The sequence below is a fragment of the Sus scrofa genome, chromosome 6 (genome assembly GCF_000003025.6).
Source record: "Sus scrofa isolate TJ Tabasco breed Duroc chromosome 6, Sscrofa11.1, whole genome shotgun sequence".
NCBI lineage: Eukaryota > Metazoa > Chordata > Mammalia > Artiodactyla > Suidae > Sus > Sus scrofa.
Window position 1 is genome coordinate 146,533,657 of NC_010448.4, and position 20,003 is coordinate 146,553,659.

Here is a 20,003-nt window from a genome sequence, read left to right on the forward strand (position 1 = left end):
GTATTTGATGATGCCTACACTGCTTGTTAGAGGACCAGAAAGTAGGTCGGCGTATCTGGAATGGTGCTGAGGGAAAAAGGAGTTTGAAAAGAATTAGGCTGAGACCATGTGGGTATGGCATATACGTGTCAATCCCTCCTGTCAGTGAGATGGGCTGCTGCTGAAGGATTCTGAACAGAGGAGTAGTGTAATTGCTCACATGTTATAAAGAGCAACTGTGGCAGCTGTGTGGGGAATACACTGCAAGAAGGAAAAGGTAAAAGCAGGAATATCAGGTAAGACATTAATTTTTCTTGGCCACACCCATGGCATTGAGAAGTTCCTGGGCCAGGGATCGAACCCTAGCCACAGTAGTAATCATGGCAGATCCTTAATTGCTAGGTCACCAAGGAATTCAAGTAAGAGGTTAACTTAATACTTCAGGTATGGGGTAATGGCAACCCAGATCTGGACGGTGGCAGTGGTGGTGATGAGAAGGGGTCAGATCCTGGATACACTGCAAATGCAGAGCAGACAGGATTTGTGGATGCATTCAGAATGTGAAATCGAGAAAAGCAGGAGTCATGGAAGACTCCATGATTTCTGACCTGAATAATTAGAAAACATGGACTTGCCATACCAAGATGGGGAGGACTGAGGACAGAATGCAACAAGAGGAGGGTGCTGGGATTGGATATCACACTGTCGGTGTTGGGCATGCTCAGCTTTAGCTGTCAAGAAGGCTGTTGGAGAGATACAGAGGTCTGGAGTTCAGAGAAGTCTGGCTAATGATAAAAATTTGGGAATCATCTGTGTACAGATATTATTTAAAGTCATGAGTCTAAGTGAGATACTGGGCCTAGGAAGTGAGTATAGGCAAAACAAAGAGTGGGGGGTCGAGGGGGGTCCACATTCCTCTGGAGACATTCCAGTGTTTAAAGTGTGGGGAGAGGAACCAGCTGAGGAGATTGAGAAAGAATAGCTTCTGAGGAAGGAGGGAAATTAGAGTGACCAGGAAGCCAAGTGAAGGCAATGTTTCAAGAAAGAAGAAGTAATCAACTGTATGGGCTGAGTAAGATGAGGACTGATCTAAATAGATCTTTAGATTTGACACATAGAGGCCACAACCTCAGTAGGACCACTTTCATTGGAGCTGCGAGGGGAAAATTTGATTAGAAGTTTCCAAAAGAGGACCGGAGGAGAGTGAATGTAATGGGACAATTATTTGGAGGCTCAGTGGTTAATGAACCTGACTAGCACCCATGAGGACATGGGTTTGATCCCTGGCCTCGCTCAGCGGGTTAAGGATCCGGCATTGCTGTGCGCTGTGGTGTAGGTCACAGACATGGCTCAGATCTGGTGTTGCTGTGGCTCTGGCGTAGGCCAGCAGCTACAGCTCTGAATGGACCTCTAGCCTGGGAACCTCCATATGCCACAGGTGTGGCCCTAAAAGACAAAAAGACAAAAAAAGAAAAAGAAAAAAAAAGCAATTATTTGAAAAGTTTTGCTCTAAAGGGGAAATACAGTTTTGGGTAATAGATGGAGACTACATGGAGACAAAGAGGGCCTTTGAAAGAATAGGGGTCTATAGGGTCTGGAGACTGACAGGAACAATCTAATAGGATGGAACACCGATGGGGCAGGAGACGGCAGGGACAAGTGCCAGAGCAAAGCCCTTTGAGGATGAGAGGGGTTGGCCTTTACCAGGTACACGGAGAGTCGATCCATAAAAATAGGAAGGAGAGCAGGAAACATGAGCATGGAACAGGTAGGTAGAAACTCGGCGAATGAATGAAATCCTTGCAAATACAACTACATCCCTGGGACATTCAGCCCATTCTCCGTGTCCCAGGCCTTGAGAGGGTTGGGAAAATGTCCCTTCATCTTGCCAAATGCTTCCTTTTGTCTCTGCTCTCTAATGTGTCAAATTCTACAAGTAGAAATTCATTCTTCTGGTTTAAAGTTTATTTCGCTACAATGGAGTCATACATTACACCCCACGAGTCAATGATGCTTAAGTGCCAATGAATTTGTCAGCCCTCACTGTAAGAAGGCTTTTAATAAGGGGACATGAGAACATGAGAGCATGATCATTCTGGATGTTTCCCCACAGGAGCTGGGAGCTGGGGGTGAGGAGGGGGTGGAGTGGGTTGTGTGAGGGAGCACCCCTGAGTCTGTGGACCCTAACCATATATACAATGTGTCATTCTAAATCAGAACACACAGGCTTATTCTTGGTTTACTCCTTTTCAGCTTGATTACCTCGCATCAGTCAGTTGACCTCTCTGAGTCTCAATTTCCTCATCTGTAAATGGAGGTGAAGATTAAATGATATAAGGCATATGTGGTATCATTTTTCTACTATTGCCCCATTTTTACTTTAAAAAGTTAAAAGGCTATCTGTTCCTTTTTGTCTTGGAGCGTATTTCCTGCTTGCTCACACCAGCAGTCTACTTATACCTGACCCCTTGCCAACACACCAGATTCCCAAGAACAGCTCAATCTACTTATACTGCAAAACTGCTTAAGAACATTAGCCATTATATTAGGCGCTGATTCAAAGCCCGCAGACATTCGGAAAGGGGGGACACCACCATTCCTCTATAGACTTTTAGTTTCATAGTCAGACTGACACCCCTTGGTAGGGATGGGAGAACATTATATTTGTATACTTTTAACATTTCTATCCATCAAAAAAATTATTTCACCTGCCAAATTATTGTATACCCTCCTTGGTTAGACTAAAGATCCTTAATGGTAAGGCAGAGAATATCTGTATCATCCAAAATACATATTTGTTCATTAGAATCAACAAAAGTAATAATGCAAGCCACATGTTAGAATTAATTCACTAAGCAACGTCTATCGGTTTTCAGGCATTGAAAAGCAACTAACATACACAAATACAGTAATGCTTTAAGAAACACTAAACATCAACATCTAAACTTACAGAGGACTAAATACTTCGCAAAAGCATTTTCAGGGTTCACATAAAATATAAAATTCATTAATGCATTTTAAAGCTGAGTCATATTTTTGGAAATCTCATACAAAGCTTCTTAGAAGCATTTTTTTCTCCTCCGAATCTCTTTGCCAAGTTACTTTACAGAAAACCAAAGCACTCTATAACCACTGGCACTCAATATTCATACCATAAAGTAAGGATGGTAGAGCAGGTAATTATTAAACCCTTTTGACAAAAGAAGTTACCAGCAGGAAATGGATGCATGCGTGCTTACTGGGCATTTGGGATGCAACTGGCATTAAAACTCAAATCCTTTGAATCCTGAGCAAGTACTGTGTTTATAAAGATAGCTCTTTCATAATATTAGACTCTCCAAAGCTTTATTCAGATGAAGCAGTTGCTTAATTTAATCTGCAATTGCCAGATAGGTTTCTAAAAGTCTTATTTGTATTAATTTAGACAGAACCAAAGCCTTGGCACAATTCTTTTGAAGCCCAAAATCATTTTACTTTATTTTGCACTGTCCCAAAGCTTTGAGTTTACATGGATAGTCATTTTTCAATGATGTATGAATTCACTTGAACAGAACTCCTTGTCTTAAAGATATAACCTTTTACTGCCTTTTGACTGCTCAGAGAAAGGATCAACTCGATCAATAATAACGTGAGAGGGAAGTCTTTGTCCAACGAGAAGCCATAACTTTTATTTCTGTTTTCATCTCTAAAAATTCTTGGAAATGACCAAGAAATACAGAGCAATTTGATTTAAATGCTATAAAGTCATCTGGAAAAAGGTTACATACAACCCTCACTGCACTGAATACTGGTTATCTAAGCTTTCTGTTAGCTTTCAGCAGGAAGCATGAAAGTGATGTAAAGATCCATGAGGGTTGTAAGATGCAAAGGTACCATTTAGTCTAGCCCCTGTCTCCCCCCGGTCTCTCCCTTAAGTGGTCCCATCCAGCAGAAACTCCTCCTTTCCTATAAAATAAAATGTTTGTGAGGCAATATCCATGGTATTTCATCATGTTTATGAACATGATGCTCTGTCCACAAAACCCAAATACACCTGCAACATTTTGTACTCATTAGCGATAGTTTATCACTACTTTCTGTCCTGTAAACTTATCTTTCCTCTTCTTCCAGAAAACAGGCTCCAATTCTTTGTGCTTTTCAATAATTCGAATTAATTTTATAAATATCATATATGAATAGGGAAATAATTGTTTTATCTATACTGATGAGGAAGTTGAGTTTCCAAAAGGTTAAATGACTATCCCTGCTCCACTCAAAAAACAAAACAAAACAAAGCAAAACAGTTTGTAAGTGGTGGCGCCAGGATGCATGTCTCGAGTCTATGACTCTAGGTCCTAAGCTCTTTTACCATTGCCTCTCATGAATAAACTTTCTTACATAAACAAATCACTAGGAGGTTAGAGTCTACTGACTGAGAAAAACAACTTCAGGGACATTATGGTATTTTGAAAAGAACACTATTTTTTTTTAATTTAGTAGCAATTTATTTAAATTAACTCAGAAGAGAAAAAGTGTTCCATCGGCATCTAGTTTCACTAATGGAGACAAGCATCAAATTCAGGAAGGTAACTGGAATTTTAAAGAATAAAAAGCATTTTATGGCCAAAGTCATTGGCAGTTGTCTCTGTGAAGAATGAGAGTGATTAAACCTCATAACACATAGTGATTTATTTTTCTTTTTAAATTTTATTTTACCATCGTAAGAATACTTAATATGGGCTTTAAGATCACGTACTATCCTATGAAACTAAATAATATCCAAGTGGTCTAAAAAAGGATGAATTTAATATGTACAACATTGCTCAATAAAAACATATTTAATTAAGCTGTGCCATGTAAAATTTTAATTTGTATTATGATATATATACTAAAATTTTATATGCAAGCATAAGCTCTAGATACATCAGTAAATGAATGTCTGCTGATTATCCGTCATTGGCCCAGGATTATGCTAAGTATTGGACACACAATGCTTCATGCAATCATCAGAGTGGCCTACTGAGGTACCGGTAGCAGTTTTCAAATTTCGCAGATGAAGAAAGAACTAAACTAGGTTAAATGGTTTGCCTAAAACCTAAAAAGAATGGAGCTGGGATTCAAAGGCTGTGTTCTTTGCACCAGACCGCCAGCCTCCTAAAATCTCAGGTTGTTTTGGTAAACATGACGACATTAAAGACTCAACTCTATTTTCTGGGTTAAGCCCAGCCCTGGCTGAGGAGACTGACAGGTAAGGACAAAGGCCATGACTTTCCCCAGGAAGTTAAAATCCGCACATGGATTTCAATGGCAAACTCCCAGGAAGAAGTCTCAGGCAGTTAAGACGCAGCCAGAGAGACTTGGATCCCTGAGTTTCTTTGCCCTGCCTTCCTGCACCTTTCGTTAGGAAGCCTAAATAGTTCTGATGGTGAGAGAGAGATTTCCTATATAAACTGCTGAGGTAATTGTGGCCCAAATGAGCCACAAAAGCACTCTCAGATCCTCTGTGCTGTGACAGTCTGTGCTTATTAATTTGTGCAGAAATATAAAGGGTAGCAAGGAGACATTTTGAGAAATATGAGTTTTTGATGACACTGGAATTTTTCCAAGGCATTTGTTCACTGAATCCTATACTGGCTTTTTATATGTGGAATCCTGAAATAGACAAGGCATCTTCTTATGCTTTTTTCTCTCTCTCTCAAGCTTATTGGTGCAAGGGGATGGAATTACTTCAAAGTGCTTCTCTTTCTATCTCTTTCGCACAGTGCATGATAACACATGGCTTTTTAAAATATGTTGGTGACAGCAGCCAAACAAGGCTATAAAGTTTCTTACTGGGGATATAAGCTATTCACACGGGGTCTTCTGATATGTGTTTCAGTATAATTTAGCTTGGTTCATTAGAATGTGATTAGCTCATGATAATAAATGAATGATATTTTGCTTTTTCAGTATATAGAATGGTCACACTGTGAATATTATAAAATCATTTCTTTATAAATGCCAGTGCACTTTGATGCTTTCAAATTAGCACATTCCATATTCAGTGATGCTTTTCAAATTGTGAAAAATAATTTCTGCTTTCCCAACCAAGGCTAACAATAATGTGAATGTTTGTATATGTTTAGAGATTTAGTAAGATAATTAAATAGCAGCATCTATTATGTGACTTAAAATGTATGAAGCATTGTTCTAAGTATTTTAACATGTTAGGAGATAGATAGTGGGATAGACAGCATATACATTTTTAAAATTAAATTAACATTTCAAAGTGTTTAAACATAAGGCTATGTTCTCCACTTTGCAAATGAAGGAATTGAGGTCCAAGTCAGATAATTAACTGGTCTAAAATTTCAATAGCAAATCAAGAGAAAATACTGAAACCCAACCTAGCTAGCTTCCTTGACTCTAGATAATGTAACATAAAACAAAGATCAACAGAAAAAATAAAATTAAAGATAACATCAAAATTATACAATGAGTGAAGCCCATGTGTAGTGTAAGGCATTTTATAGCATTCCATAACAATGATACACATTCCATAGCTTTAGAAAAAAGAAATAACATCTCTTTGGGGGGAAGAAAAAATGGAATGCTACGGACATCTGTCCTCTTAGAAACTGTTTCAAGTATCTAAAACCAACAATTTGTCACCAAGAAAAGCCATAAACTATTACAGATGCCTCTAGCCCTCCACTATAACTGATTCAATAGTTTACTTTTAAAAATGAGGCCACAAACATATTCATAACGTGTCAGTATATTAGTAAACTACTAAGAATTAAACTCAAATGGCGATATGACAACATGCTGATAAAAGGGAAATTATTAATTTTGCACTTTGAAAATATATGAGTCTCTTTTGAATTCCAAACCAACGCTTTCCATCTCGGTGTGCTCTCTTCAAACTGAAGAAAACATGTCTAAAAGTTTATATAGAGAGCAATACAGAGATAGAGGAAATGCAGAAAAACATTCACCATCAGTAAATCTAGGTAGACGGTATTCATTGAATCTTCATTACCAGTAACTTCTCCTTGACCTACAGGTATTTCCACCCTCTTCATTTATTTTGCTGCCATTCTTGGACATCTTTGCTTTTTAGGCCTGTACCTGCAGCATATGGAGGTTCCCAGGCTAGAGGCGAATCCAAACAGCTGCCAGGCACAGCCACAGCCACAGCAACACAGGATCGAAGCCACCTCTGTGACCTATACCACAGCTCACGGCAACTAGATCCATAACCCACTGAGTGAAGCCAAGGATTGAACCCACATCCTCATGGATACTAGTCAGGTTCATTACCACTGAGCCACAATGGGAATTCCCACATAAAACTTTAATGTTATAAATTGTCTGGAAATTTCTCTGATTCTATCAAGCAAGTTATCCAGAAATTTTTACTCGATCCACTTATTTATCTCTTCCATTGGTAGTTTTCAAGCCCTTGGATATAATGGAATCTGAATGAGATGACTCCAAATTTCTCCAAGCCTAGAGCCATCCATGATGCTTTCTTTGGACTTAGGACAAGGAAAAAGATCATCACTAGCCTATTTTTCAAGGAATTCTCAAAATGGGCCCTAGATCACTGATGTTTCAGAAAATACAGTTTTACAGCAATTTTCCTTAAAGCCATACTACCCCTCCCGCTTTATTTCCAATCTACACAACTTGCAGTAGGCTGGTGTTGTGAGAGGTGCAGGGAGGAGGAAGCACATAAGCCAGGTCTGTGGGGGGAGCACGCCGAGTGACAAGTGTTCTTTTCCACAAAAGGTCTGAGAATCAGTCATTTGTATTCTCCCTCAAAGGGAAAATGCCTAAATTCTAGAAAGAAGCAATCTGAGAAGGTCGACAGATTATTTTATTTTATTTTTTTACCCAAAGCACTTAGTGGGATTCCAACATATCTCTGTCAAACAAATTACTAGGCATGACAGAGGTCCCAACCTCTCAGTTCAGAAAAAAAATGAGACAGAACCATGTGCAAAGTTTCACTCCTGGTGATGTCTTTTTCTAGAGTACAAGGGTTATTAATTCACAATTTCTTCACTTTGCAAGTCATGGGCTCTTATTTCCAAGTTCCCTGGGGAAACCCTATAAAAAGCTCAGTGTTAATATTTTAGATGATGCGTCAGTAGGAAAATATTGATAACTAAGCATTCTGATATATAATAAGTGGCTATTTTAAAGGCCAAATAACAAACAGATTCCTCTGTACAACAGTTCCACTCAGACAGTTAATAAGAGACATGCAGAGCTTGCCTAAGCTGAAGCACCAACTGTGCTGTTTGATGCATGAAGAATAACCAAATAAATAATTGTACAGTGCTACAGACAAATATTTACTTTACAGCACTACAGGCTAGGTAGTATGATTTGTACACAGTGGCTCAATTAAATAGGCTACCATGTAAAACTCTTAGCCGCTAGTGAGATCTTATAATTAAACCTGTATGGTCAATATCACAGAACACAAAATAGAAAATCAGTTAGAGAAGCCCTCCTGGAAAAAAGGGAACACAACTATTAAGAGATGGATGAAGTGAGGATGCCTGCAGAGTTATCAGCAAAGCTTAATTTTCTCCTTCTCAGCAGGCTAAAGAGAAAGTGCCATAAGAATACGGACCAGGACATAGGACCCATATTCATTCATTCTTTTATTTTTTCCACAAATATTTACCAAGTGCCAGGCTTTCTTTAGGTGCCTGGGATACAGCAGACAAGACAAAATCCCTTCCCCTCATGCAAATTTAGCAGGCTTGGGAGACCAAAGAAGAGAAAAATAACACAACAAAAAAGCATGTCTTTTCATGGAATGTATTTCCATTTAATGATAAGATCCAAGAAGATAAATAAAGCAGAACAAGGGACGAGAAAGTGAAAGGTGCTGTTTTTAGATGGAGGGCTCAGCAAAAAGCCTCTCTGGCAAGTGATATTTATATAGAAGCCTGAATGGAAACGAGGGAGCGAGTCATGCCACCATCTAGGGGACTTCCAGGCAGAAGAAACACCAAATGCAAAGGCCCGGAAGCAGAAACATGCAAGGTTTGTTGAAGAAGAGAAAGGAGGTGAATATGGCCGGAGAACAGGAGATGAGGCCACAGGCAGCCTGGAGCCAGATAACTAACGTAGGGTCAGATAAACCATGGCAAGCATTTTAGATTCTTTTCTGGGAATCATTTAAATGCTTCTAGTATAAGGTTACTGGTGCCTTGACAGTGATGTTAGAGAGAGAAGCACTACAAACATCCAAAGAGAAAAACTGGGAGACAACAAAAGAGGGAGGAATAAGAAAAGAAAGCCAGTAGAATATCACAAAAGGGCTTAAACTTTAGCAGTCCAGCAGTAGGCTGCCCTGCCGGACCACTTTCCGGTGTGTGTCCTGGGGGTTGTCAGCATTACTTTACAAAGCCCTTTTCCAGTAAGTATTTGTAAAATCCAATATATTGAAGACTTGCGGACACTAAAAGGCCAGGAAAACACCATTTATAGACCTGCATTACTGAGAAAATGCTTGCTCTGATTAAAGCAATAAAATCGGGCTATGAGGCATAGATTTCCACTGGCATTCAGTTCAGACTGTGGGCTAAGATAATTTCTTTAAAGAGAAAAACAAAACGCCACACAAAACACCTCTAGTAAATTAGGACTGAGCTACTAGGTTTTCCCCTGATGCACCCATCCTCCTAATCACTAGGATTGTCGGATGCATGTGGGGGTAGTACCTCGGCTAGAACTATGCACAACATCATGCTGGAGGTGATAAATGCAAGGTATACCAAATTTACATACTTTCCTCCTAGTTTCCATAAACAGTAATTTGTTAAGTCATAAAAAAATGTCATAAACACCGTTTTCGATGTTATGGGATATACACAATAATTAGAAGTCATTATCTCTCAAATGCACATTCTCCCTTTTCCCCCTGCTTCGAATCCTCTCAGCCTCCAATCCATTCGCCACCATGCCTGCAAAGCATCTTTCCTCGTAAGAGCCATTTGTGGCAAGCTCCCTTCTTACAACCTTGCAGTAGCTCCCCCCTGATGAGAGAATAAAGTCTTGTTCATGACACTGGAAGCCCTAGAGTATGGCTCCCATCTACAGCCACAGTCTGACTTCCTGTCTCTCCCTCCCTGCACCTTAGGGTGTAACCCCAATGATCTTGGCTTGCTTTCTCCCACGTTCTGAGACAAATTCCCATTCAGGCCCTCACTTGCTGTACAATCTTGGGCAAATCACTTGTCCTCCCTGTGCTTCATTCCTTTTCCAATAAAATAGAAATGCCAGTATATAACCCTTGGGCCTTTTATAGCCAAATAAGCAAATATATTTAAGACAACATCGGATGCCTTTTAAGTGCCAAAATAAATGCGGGCTATTATCACCGCTATATGTTCATCGAATTTTCTCATGATTGTTTCTTTAGCTGAAAAAAAAATGCTCTTCCTGCCCACTCTTCTCCTGAAAAATTCCTATTCATTCTTCAAGACCCCACATAAATGTCATCTTCTCTCCAAACCTTCCCTCACACATTGATTCACTTTCCAGCAGGACTTATTTCTTCTTGTGCTCTTATGACAAGTTGAGTGTCATTCTTCACTGGCATCGTTTATACACCCTCGATTAATTATTAATGCATAAGTCTGTCTCCCAGGAGATATATGTACATATATTTTTTGAAGGCAAGGACTCTTTCTCATTTTGTACTTCCCAGAGAAGGGCCTGGAACATAGTGGGCTCTCAACAAATGTTTTGTTCAAACAGTAAATATTTAGAAACAAAGACATTTCTCCAAAAAAGTTCTAATAATGCTAGGAAATAATTCAAGAAAATTGAAGAATAACACAAGGCAGAGATTTAGTAGATTTAGCTAACAAACTAAGACTAAATTGTATAAGACAGTAAATGTGCCTAAAAGTTCAGAGAAAAGCTAGGCATATACTATTCATCATTTTCTTTTTACTCTTCTCCAATTATTCTAGCTTTATCTTATCAGGAGTAAGTTCCTTTAGAGTAGGAACTATGTATTTTAATACTTTTTTTGACAAACATTAGGCACAAAAGTACATATTTCGTGAATCTTTGATAAAAGGAGGAGATATTGTCAAGATATAGGAAGAACTAAATTGGGAAAAGGAAGAAAAACAAAAGCCTTCTTTCTAATACTAACTCTGAAAGCATACTGTCCTCTATGGCGCATGTGCCATGTGCAAGCATGGGCAGACGGACAGTGATGCTCGCCAGCTCATTTGCTCTCTAAGAGGACAGTAATGAGAACTGTATCATGGGCCTGAGATGTATTCAAGACCATCAACAGTAGCTTCTATCACAGATCATCACACTACTGATGATGGAAGAGAACTAAAGACTGAGGCTGGAACATGAGCAAAGGAGAGAAGGCCGACAAAACCAGACACCATGAAGCCAGTGCCATTCGAGAACAAGAAGGCCGCCTAAGACAAAGAGGAAGTTGTGGCTCAGCCGTTGTTACACCTGATTCGGGGTTGGGATAAATAATACGTTGACCTTAAGGATTCTAGCATATGTTTGCCTATTCCCTGTTCACCAATGCTGAATATTCCACTGACACATTGCAATGTAGGACATTTTTTTTAATCTGTATTTTCTCATACCAACTATCATGGAGTTTGGGGTCTGCTTCTAGGTTTCAGAATTCAAAGAATTTAGAAATTTGGGATATTGGTATAGGGTCAAAATAATGATTAATGGAATAGAAATATTTAGAATAAGCTAAAGCAACTATCTATTTATATTTAGAATAAACATTCAGAACATGTTTATATCTGCAACATATAATACTGAAAAGAACATGAATTTAGAGTAGTAGTATTATTATATTATTATTATCATTATTATTATTTGCTTTTTAGGGCCACACTTGTGGCATATGGAAGTTCCCAGGCTAGGGGTCAAATTGGAGCTACAGCTGCCAGCCTATGTCACAGCCACAGCAACACAGGATCCCAGCCGCGTCTGTGACCTACACCACAGCTCACAGCAACACTGCATCCTTAACCCATTGAACAAGGCCAGGGATTGAACCCACACCCTCATGGATCCTAGTTGGGTTCTTTAACCTTTGAGCCCCAAAGGGAACTCCTAGAGTGTCCTTATATTCCAAATGCAACTTAAATGACAATACATGAGAACATTCTAGTAAAGAACCTAAAATATAGTAGGTGTTGGAATCCATATGGTTTGAATCAGCGTTTTTTTTTCTGTTCTTGCTCACAGCAGAACTCAATTGTATATATGTTGAGTGACAGAAAAAGGAAAACCCTGGGCCAGTTAATAATGATCTTCAGATTCGTGTATGTTTTTATAATTTTTTAATTAACGTCTACTGAAGACCAAAAGCAGATTATAAATTATGCATATATATACACGTATATATGAGCAATTTTCAATCTCTGGACTATGTAGTAGTAAGACTGTGTACTTGGTGAGGTTATAGAACTACCTCCTCCAGATTCCCATATGTCAAAGATGGAGTAAGTACAGTCCTGCTCAAGGGTAAAAAGAAACAAAGAGCTCATCAGCAAATTTCTTCCAGATTTAGGGCTGTGTAAATATTCTGATTAGCAAAAACACAGTGCATATCTACTCTTTTTCAGATATTTGAAAAATAATCCCAGAGTCAGTATTTCACAAGTGTTTCTTAAATATTCTTCCATTAGCCCACACTTCATAACTTGGGTTTTCAAAACCAGAACTACACATTCATCTGACCAAAATCTATGAAACCTACAAATAACTAGATAAAAAAATATTTCAGTGGGTTTAGATATAAACTGCATCCTCTGCATTGTTTAGCTTCATCATGAAAATTACTTTAATTTCAATGCTTAAATCAAAACAATCCAATCTTCTTAAAAGAAGCCTACTGTCTACTGTAAAGTAATAACATGTTTTTAGAGACTTCTAAGTGCATATCTTGGAATTTCTAACTTAAATGCATGGTTTGGAAAATACCAATCGTTGATCGTGAAAGGATGGTGACATTTCATCATGACAAAGAGGCAAAAATAAAGTACTTATGCTCTTATTTCCTTATGTAAATTACATATGATGCTTTAAAAAAAAGCGCACAAAATTTTTAAGATTGATGAAAAAGTCATTTAAATACAGACAATACGCGCGTTTTTTCCAAAAATAAATTTTCATCATATGTTTCATGAAAACAAATTTGAAAAATATTAAATATACACTCAGATGAAACAAAAGAAATAAACATAAATATAGACTTAACCAGGAACTAAAGCAAACTATGATACAACTTTACTAAGAAACATAAAAAGGGGAGTCTGTGAGGTGGGTGAAAATGAATCATGGTCATAATTAAAGTTATTTTATAAGTTTGATAATTAATGGATTCTTTAAGCCTGTATTATGGTGCATCCTACCAAAGTCATGTGTTTTGTTTTTTGGCAATTTGTGGAAAATTTTGTTTTAACTCAATTAGAAGAATATCACTTTAATAGCCTAAGTTACCTCAAAATATCATTTAATTGTTCCTTTTGTAATTTGCTTCAAGAAAATCTGTATAATGAAAGAGAGAAAGTGGTTCTTTAATCATTTTAAAATCTCAGTTCTTTTGAAAAGAAAAAATTCAGTATTTATAGCTCCACATTCCTAGCACATCAAAAATCTATTCTAAGTAAAAGAAAGGTCACATTATTATATTCAGGAAGTCTACAACAAGGAAATAGTACAAAGGTTTTATGAAGATTTACCATTATCTGATAATCAGCTTAGTAAAAAAAAAAAAAATTAAACATGCTTCTGGTCAAAACAATGCCTTAATATTAACCCATTTAGGAAAACATATGGGTCTATTAATTAATTGTGTGATTTCCACCTTTATTCCTTTTAAAAATATGCCCACATACCATCTCCTATTCAGTTATACTATTTTGCAAACTATGTGAAAATACATACACATTAAGGGTGAGGAAAATCATGAGAGAGAGAGGACATATTTATATATAAATCTTTATACAAATGCTACCATTGGTAGGTTGTGAAAAACTAATCACGTGTACTCTACAAGTATGAGATTACAACTAAATAATAAGATTTAATTCATCAAAAAGATGACCCCCCAAATCCCCAATAAAGCAATTACATGAACAACAATGCATTGTCAGAAAAGAAAAATAGCCATGTCATTTTTAGCTAGGTGAAGCATGTGCATTGGCTTTAACATGTGTTATCTCTCAGAAGCTACATATTTCTAGGGGTCACTTGAATTTGCCAATACACTGTGCAGTAGATTAGGAAGACAAACACTTCAGATGAGTAGAAAACAGAATGCAAATGAATGTTAATTTTCAAAAAATAGATATCTTCAGTTTGTAACAGTGGTTGGTAATCTAGCATGCAGTCAAAATCACTGTATTGGAATTGCCTCTATGAGGTACTAGCTGCCTACATGGCTAGTGGTCTCTATTCAATAAAAACTATAGGCATAGAGTCTCAGTTTTGAAGGGTCTGTTAATCTGAAAGACAATATAACCATAAAAGACATCTGAAAAGACCTACCTTTCACAATTAAAGTTTATTTAATTTCTTTTGTGCTTTTCCTTACATTTCATTGTTATTCTGATTTTAAGGGAGCTACCCTACTGTAAATAACATACATACACTAAAGGTGGCAGACTCAGTGCAGTTTTTAGAGGGTTCTTGAATTTATTTACATGGCATTCCCAAGTAAGTTGGGAGTTTATTATGATGATCTATAAATCTGAAGTCACCTTTTTACAGCAGGAGTCTCGTAAAGATAATAGCAATTTAAATCACAAATAAATTTAATTAACCGTGTAATTTCAGAAGCAGAAACTTTTGTTTTCCCTTTCCTTAACTAGTGTAAAGATAGGGACAATAAATCAAAACCCCTAGTTAACACACTACAAAAAATGACAATGCCATAAATTAAGTTTGACTTTACACACTGTCTTAAGAAATAAATCCAAACGAAGATTGAATCATTTATCTTTTTACAAAAAAAAAAAATATATCCTGTTAAAAAATACCAGCAACCACCACCACAAAACACACAAAAAGTCACCAATCACCTCAACAGAGATTAAACAAAACAAACTGAATTTCTAAAACTCCTTCAATACTCAGTTGCCCTAGAATTAGCTAGGTGTTTTTTTTTATAAGCAGTAATTTTAAAGAGTCTCTACAGGAGAGGCTTATTTTATCTGGAAACAGCTAGTGGCACAGTGATAATTTAACACAGAGAGCACTGTGTATCCTTCAGCTGACCTGCTCTTCATTCATCTCACACTTGTGGTCTGTATTATGAACAAAATTCAAATGTTCCATTTGCTAGCATTTCTAAACCACTGTTGCTAATGAAAAGCACTCCAGACACCTCCAAGTCCCGTCTTACCATGTATGAGCCACCGTGAAGCGACGACGCTGCCGAATGCTTTTATTCACCAGCAACTTTCTGAAAAAGCATGGTGAGTTCCTTGGCGAACTGCGTGGAGAAATTTTAGGAGATGTAGGTCTGTTTCCCGGTAATCTCGGAAGCTCAAGTTCTAAGTGCATTTGCTCCTTGAAAGTCTTTATGCAAACCTCAGATTCAGAAGCAGTAAGTTCTTTTGAAGAATCTTTTGCTGTCATGTCTTATATGGGGTGCTGGCTTTCACCATCCAAAACAAAACCCTCAAACATAGCAGAGACACAGCTGCAGGTTAGGAGGCTGATAAGTCTGCAAACTGTTCCCAGTTTAATTTAGGAAGCTGTGGCTCCAGTGTAGGAGCTGCTTAGAGCAAGAACAGCATACTCGAAGAATGGCAAGTCAGGCTGTCACAAGGAGCTTTATCAGCCTGGCTTTGCCTCTGAAAATGCGCCAAAGTGCTTCCTATGTCAGTAGCCTCCTTGTGGATGAGGTTTGTCTGCAAGCTACACACTGACACTCACTGAATTCATTCAGCTGAATATATCAACTCATGAAATATTCATGAGGGCTTCTGATAAATCCTTTACATGTATTTTTTTTTAAATCTTTTCAAACATGCTGCCTTCACTAAGGGATAGTTAAGCAAAACCCAGCCACCTAGTCACTTGTTTTTTGTTTGCACAAAGAGCAGAACCAGAGCCTGTCCAGCATGTGTGATGTTTAAAGTCTTCATTCAGAATTATCTTTCCCTGTAATACACACAACAGTAACTCCACCTACCAAATGCTTATTGGCCCAGGACCATTTAAACAACTGCACTCTGTTTCCCCCTCAACAACACCCTCCATCCCTCAGATTTTCACATTTCTGAAGCCACTGTCCTCATCAGGGAAAGCATTAAATCGGGGCTTGTCAAAGCCTGGCTAAAAGAGCCCCCAAAATTCCATTTCTGAATGCAAGAGCTGATTTGCTGAAGGTTTTTTCTCCCCCTCTCCAGAAGATCCTAAAACACATCAGCATAAAAAGTGTCAGCTAATAGGAAAACACTGGATCTGGTTCATTCACCTAAGGAATTTAAAGACTAATCTTTATTTCAACAAAAATTACCCTCATCCTTCTGCTTAAGCTCATTGTCCCTGGGATGCCCACAGAGCCACTTTCTGTTAAATGCAAAGTCACTCCTGAAAACCAAAGTTCCCTAAAATGGAAACGGAGGTAACAACCAGAAAAAAATGAATGCTCCCCATTATAAGCGTAGGATCCAAAGTCAAGCATTATGCGTGTGTTTGCGCGTGCGTGTGCGTGCATGCACATGTGCATGTGTGCAGGTAGATGTACACAACAGTGTATGTCTGTGTGTTGGTATCTTTACTCACAAGTGTGCGTGTACTTGGTTCACGAGAGGATGCAGGTGAGACAGATGGACAGGGAAGCCCAAAAAAATGTCTCAAGTTCCGAAGCAGATTACTGTAACCTGAAATTTCATTTAGAAACAGACTGGAATGCCACTTCTACACTTTAAAAGCTGTAAAAAAACTAAACACACTATACACACACACACACACACACACACACACACACACACACACACACACACACATCGTGGTGCTTCAAGTGTCCGGATGTCATGAAATCCTGTACCTGCAATGACTACTATCAGGGCCAACCTGATCTCACACAAATTTGACAAAGCAGAACTGGCGCCACTCAGTGAGAGTGACAGTTCAGGAATGATTCACTGTAAGACTTCAGTAAAAAAGCAAGAAATTAATTTTTCCTCTAAGGCGTGAGAACTTCCCACCTTTATAAAATCATTTATATATGTCATATACTCCAGCTGAATATCTAAAGGGGTGAGTAAGAGCAGATTATGGTCTGTGTATAGGAAAAAATAAACCCTACCCCAGCCCTTGGGGGAAGTAGTTTAAACTTAATAGGAAGGATTTAAAGGCCTAGTTTACAAACACTACCTTGGAAAGATGTCAATATGGCAATAATACACTAAGACTATATTATGAATGAAAGCAAAGTCATGGAATGTTAGAGTGAGTGAATTGCAGTAATCACTTGGCTTATCTCATGTTATTATATCTACTTTTTATTAAAGTATGGTTAATTTCAGTATTGTGCCAATCTCTGTTGTAGAGCAAAGGGACCCAGTCATACATGCATGTGCATTCTCTTTCTCATATTATCTTCCATCAAGTTCTATCCTAGGAGATCCAGCTCTTTCTTTTAAAGATAGGAAGCAGACCTAGGGAATGTCAATGATTTGTCCAAAATCCTATTTGTAATTGACATTAAAGCAATAGCTAAAACCCAGGCTTTCTGATTCCTAATGGGGTAGTCTTGCATCAGACACTACAGAGAGATGGACACAGTCATTTTGTCCAGCGAGGCACTAGCACATGAGCTTTACGTTTTTGAGGATATTTTAACTGCTCTATTTGAGAATGAATTGGTAGGGATGTCATGAGAGAAAATACAGTTAAAGCTATCTATTATTTATTGCGTTATGAAAAGAAAGCTAAGTCTTTCCTCCAATAATGATGTGACATAAAGCAGGATGAGAATAAGTGATCCCACCAATATTCAGAGTGACTTATTTGCAAAAAATAAAATAGCAATTTGAAGTTCTCACATTCACTTTTTTCTTTCTTTTTTTTGGTCTCTCTGTCTTTTCTAGTGCCGTACCCATGGCATGTAGAGGTTCCCAGGCTAGGGGTCTAATTGGAGCTGTAGCCACCAACCTATGCCAGAGCCACAGTAATGCCAGATCCAAGCTGCATCTGTGACCTACACCACAGCTCACGGCAATGCCGGATCCTTAACCCACTGAGCGAGGCCAGGGATCGAACCTGAAACCTCAATGGTTCCTAGTCAGATTTGTTAACCACTGAGCCATGATGGGGACTCCTCACATTCACTTTTTAAGGCTGCCAAAATACTATAAGCATTTTAGGGATTTCTTTCCCCTCCCAATATTATGGCAAATTTCACAACGTAGATTTAGCTGTATGTGAACTGGGGTTCAGATGAGGACATATTGACAAACTTATGTAAAGCAGCCTAGCAGTACAATTATAACTACTTTGCAATTCTTATTGTCAATGTATGTGACACCATGTGGCATTTCACATTACTCTTTCCCTTTGCCTACTATGACAGCTAATGTCCCAGTTAGAGAAATTTTGAGAATCATCTTAAGACACAGAATTCTCAGAAAATACGTAAAGTCAGTTAATTCTACCTACCTTAAATAACATTTAGGAATACCAAAAGCAGCTAATTGAAATACAAAACTTAAAAAGCTAACCAGACCATTTTCAAGTCGGAAATTAGTTTACCTCTGAGCAAAGGAAATGAACGTTTACAGATATATGCATGGAAGATTTGCTTCTAGAGTCAAAATGCCAAAGAGAAATTTGACAAGATGTTCAACGTTGAAATCAAAGATGAGTATAGAAGGTAGAAAACAGGAGATGGTGTCGCAAAAAAGGAAAACAAAAGCACAGTAAAAGCAAATAACCCGCTGCAATCTTTTCACAGAAAAGATACTGTTTTGAGAGAGAGCGCTGGAGAAGAGGAGAAAAAGCCAAGAAGAAAGTAAACAGAGTTTCTGTGCCCTTCTGAGTGCCTAGGACCGAGCTAAAGCGCCACAGGTAAAATCCTCTCATCCACATGTAATGCTTATCCCGTGGCACCTCAAAGGAGGAAAGGAGGAACTAAGTCAATTATTAATCTGCAGAGAGTTGCCCTTGAGAATTATTTGAATTTCAATTAGAGCTATGTCTCAATTTTAAATAAAGACATTCCTGGTATCCATAGCCTGTCAAAACAATAAAAATCAAGAATTTGGAGTTCCCGTCATGGCGCAGTGGTTAACGAATCCGACTAGGAACCATGAGGTTGTGGGTTCGGTCCCTGCCCTTGCTCAGTGGGTTAACGATCTGGCGTTGCCGTGAGCTGTGGTGTAGGTTGCAGACGCGGCTCGGATCCTGCGTTGCTGTGGCTCTGGTGTAGACCAGCGGCTACAGCTCCGATTCGACCCCTAGCCTGGGAACCTCCATGTGCCGCGGGAGTGGCCCAAAGAAATAGCAAAAAAAAAAAGACCAAAAAAAAAAAAATCAAGAATTTATCATAACAAGATATCCTTCAAGGGTCTGAATAGAGTCACAGGGTCCATGACAGTCACCCATATACTATCTATAAACATTATGGACAAACTGTGAAAACATGTTGTGTTCATTAAATTGAAATGGAAAGCAAATGAATTTCAAGCCAAATGATAACTGATAGTGCAAGTATTATAAAATTGTTAAAATGCTTTTTAAAGGCAACAGCTCTGTAATCAAATGATTTTAAATGAAAATACATTCTTTTTATATTCAATAACTTTCCGACTTCCAGAGTTAATATGGAAAGAGTTTCCTCTGAACTGAGTGACCAATTTTTCTCTAACTGTTATTATAAAGCTAAAGTATTTTAAAAGCATAAGACTACAAATTCTGTGCAATAATATTATAAACAACAATATTAAACACAAAATAACATGGCTCGCATTTACTCTAAATACAAAGCTGGATATTTGAAAAGACGCCGTTGATTCAGA

General features: G+C 38.1%; 1 protein-coding gene across 3 annotated transcripts in view; it reads right to left on the reverse strand.

The window, feature by feature from the left end:
- PDE4B (phosphodiesterase 4B) overlaps positions 1-20,003 on the reverse strand; it is a 552,844-nt gene that overhangs the window by 366,395 nt on the left and 166,446 nt on the right. The window contains exon 1 of one of the 3 annotated variants that reach the window (XM_021093172.1): positions 15,377-16,597. Within the exon in view, the coding sequence (XP_020948831.1) occupies positions 15,377-15,612 (236 nt within the window). The 5' untranslated portion in view covers positions 15,613-16,597. 3 annotated transcript variants of the gene reach the window in all.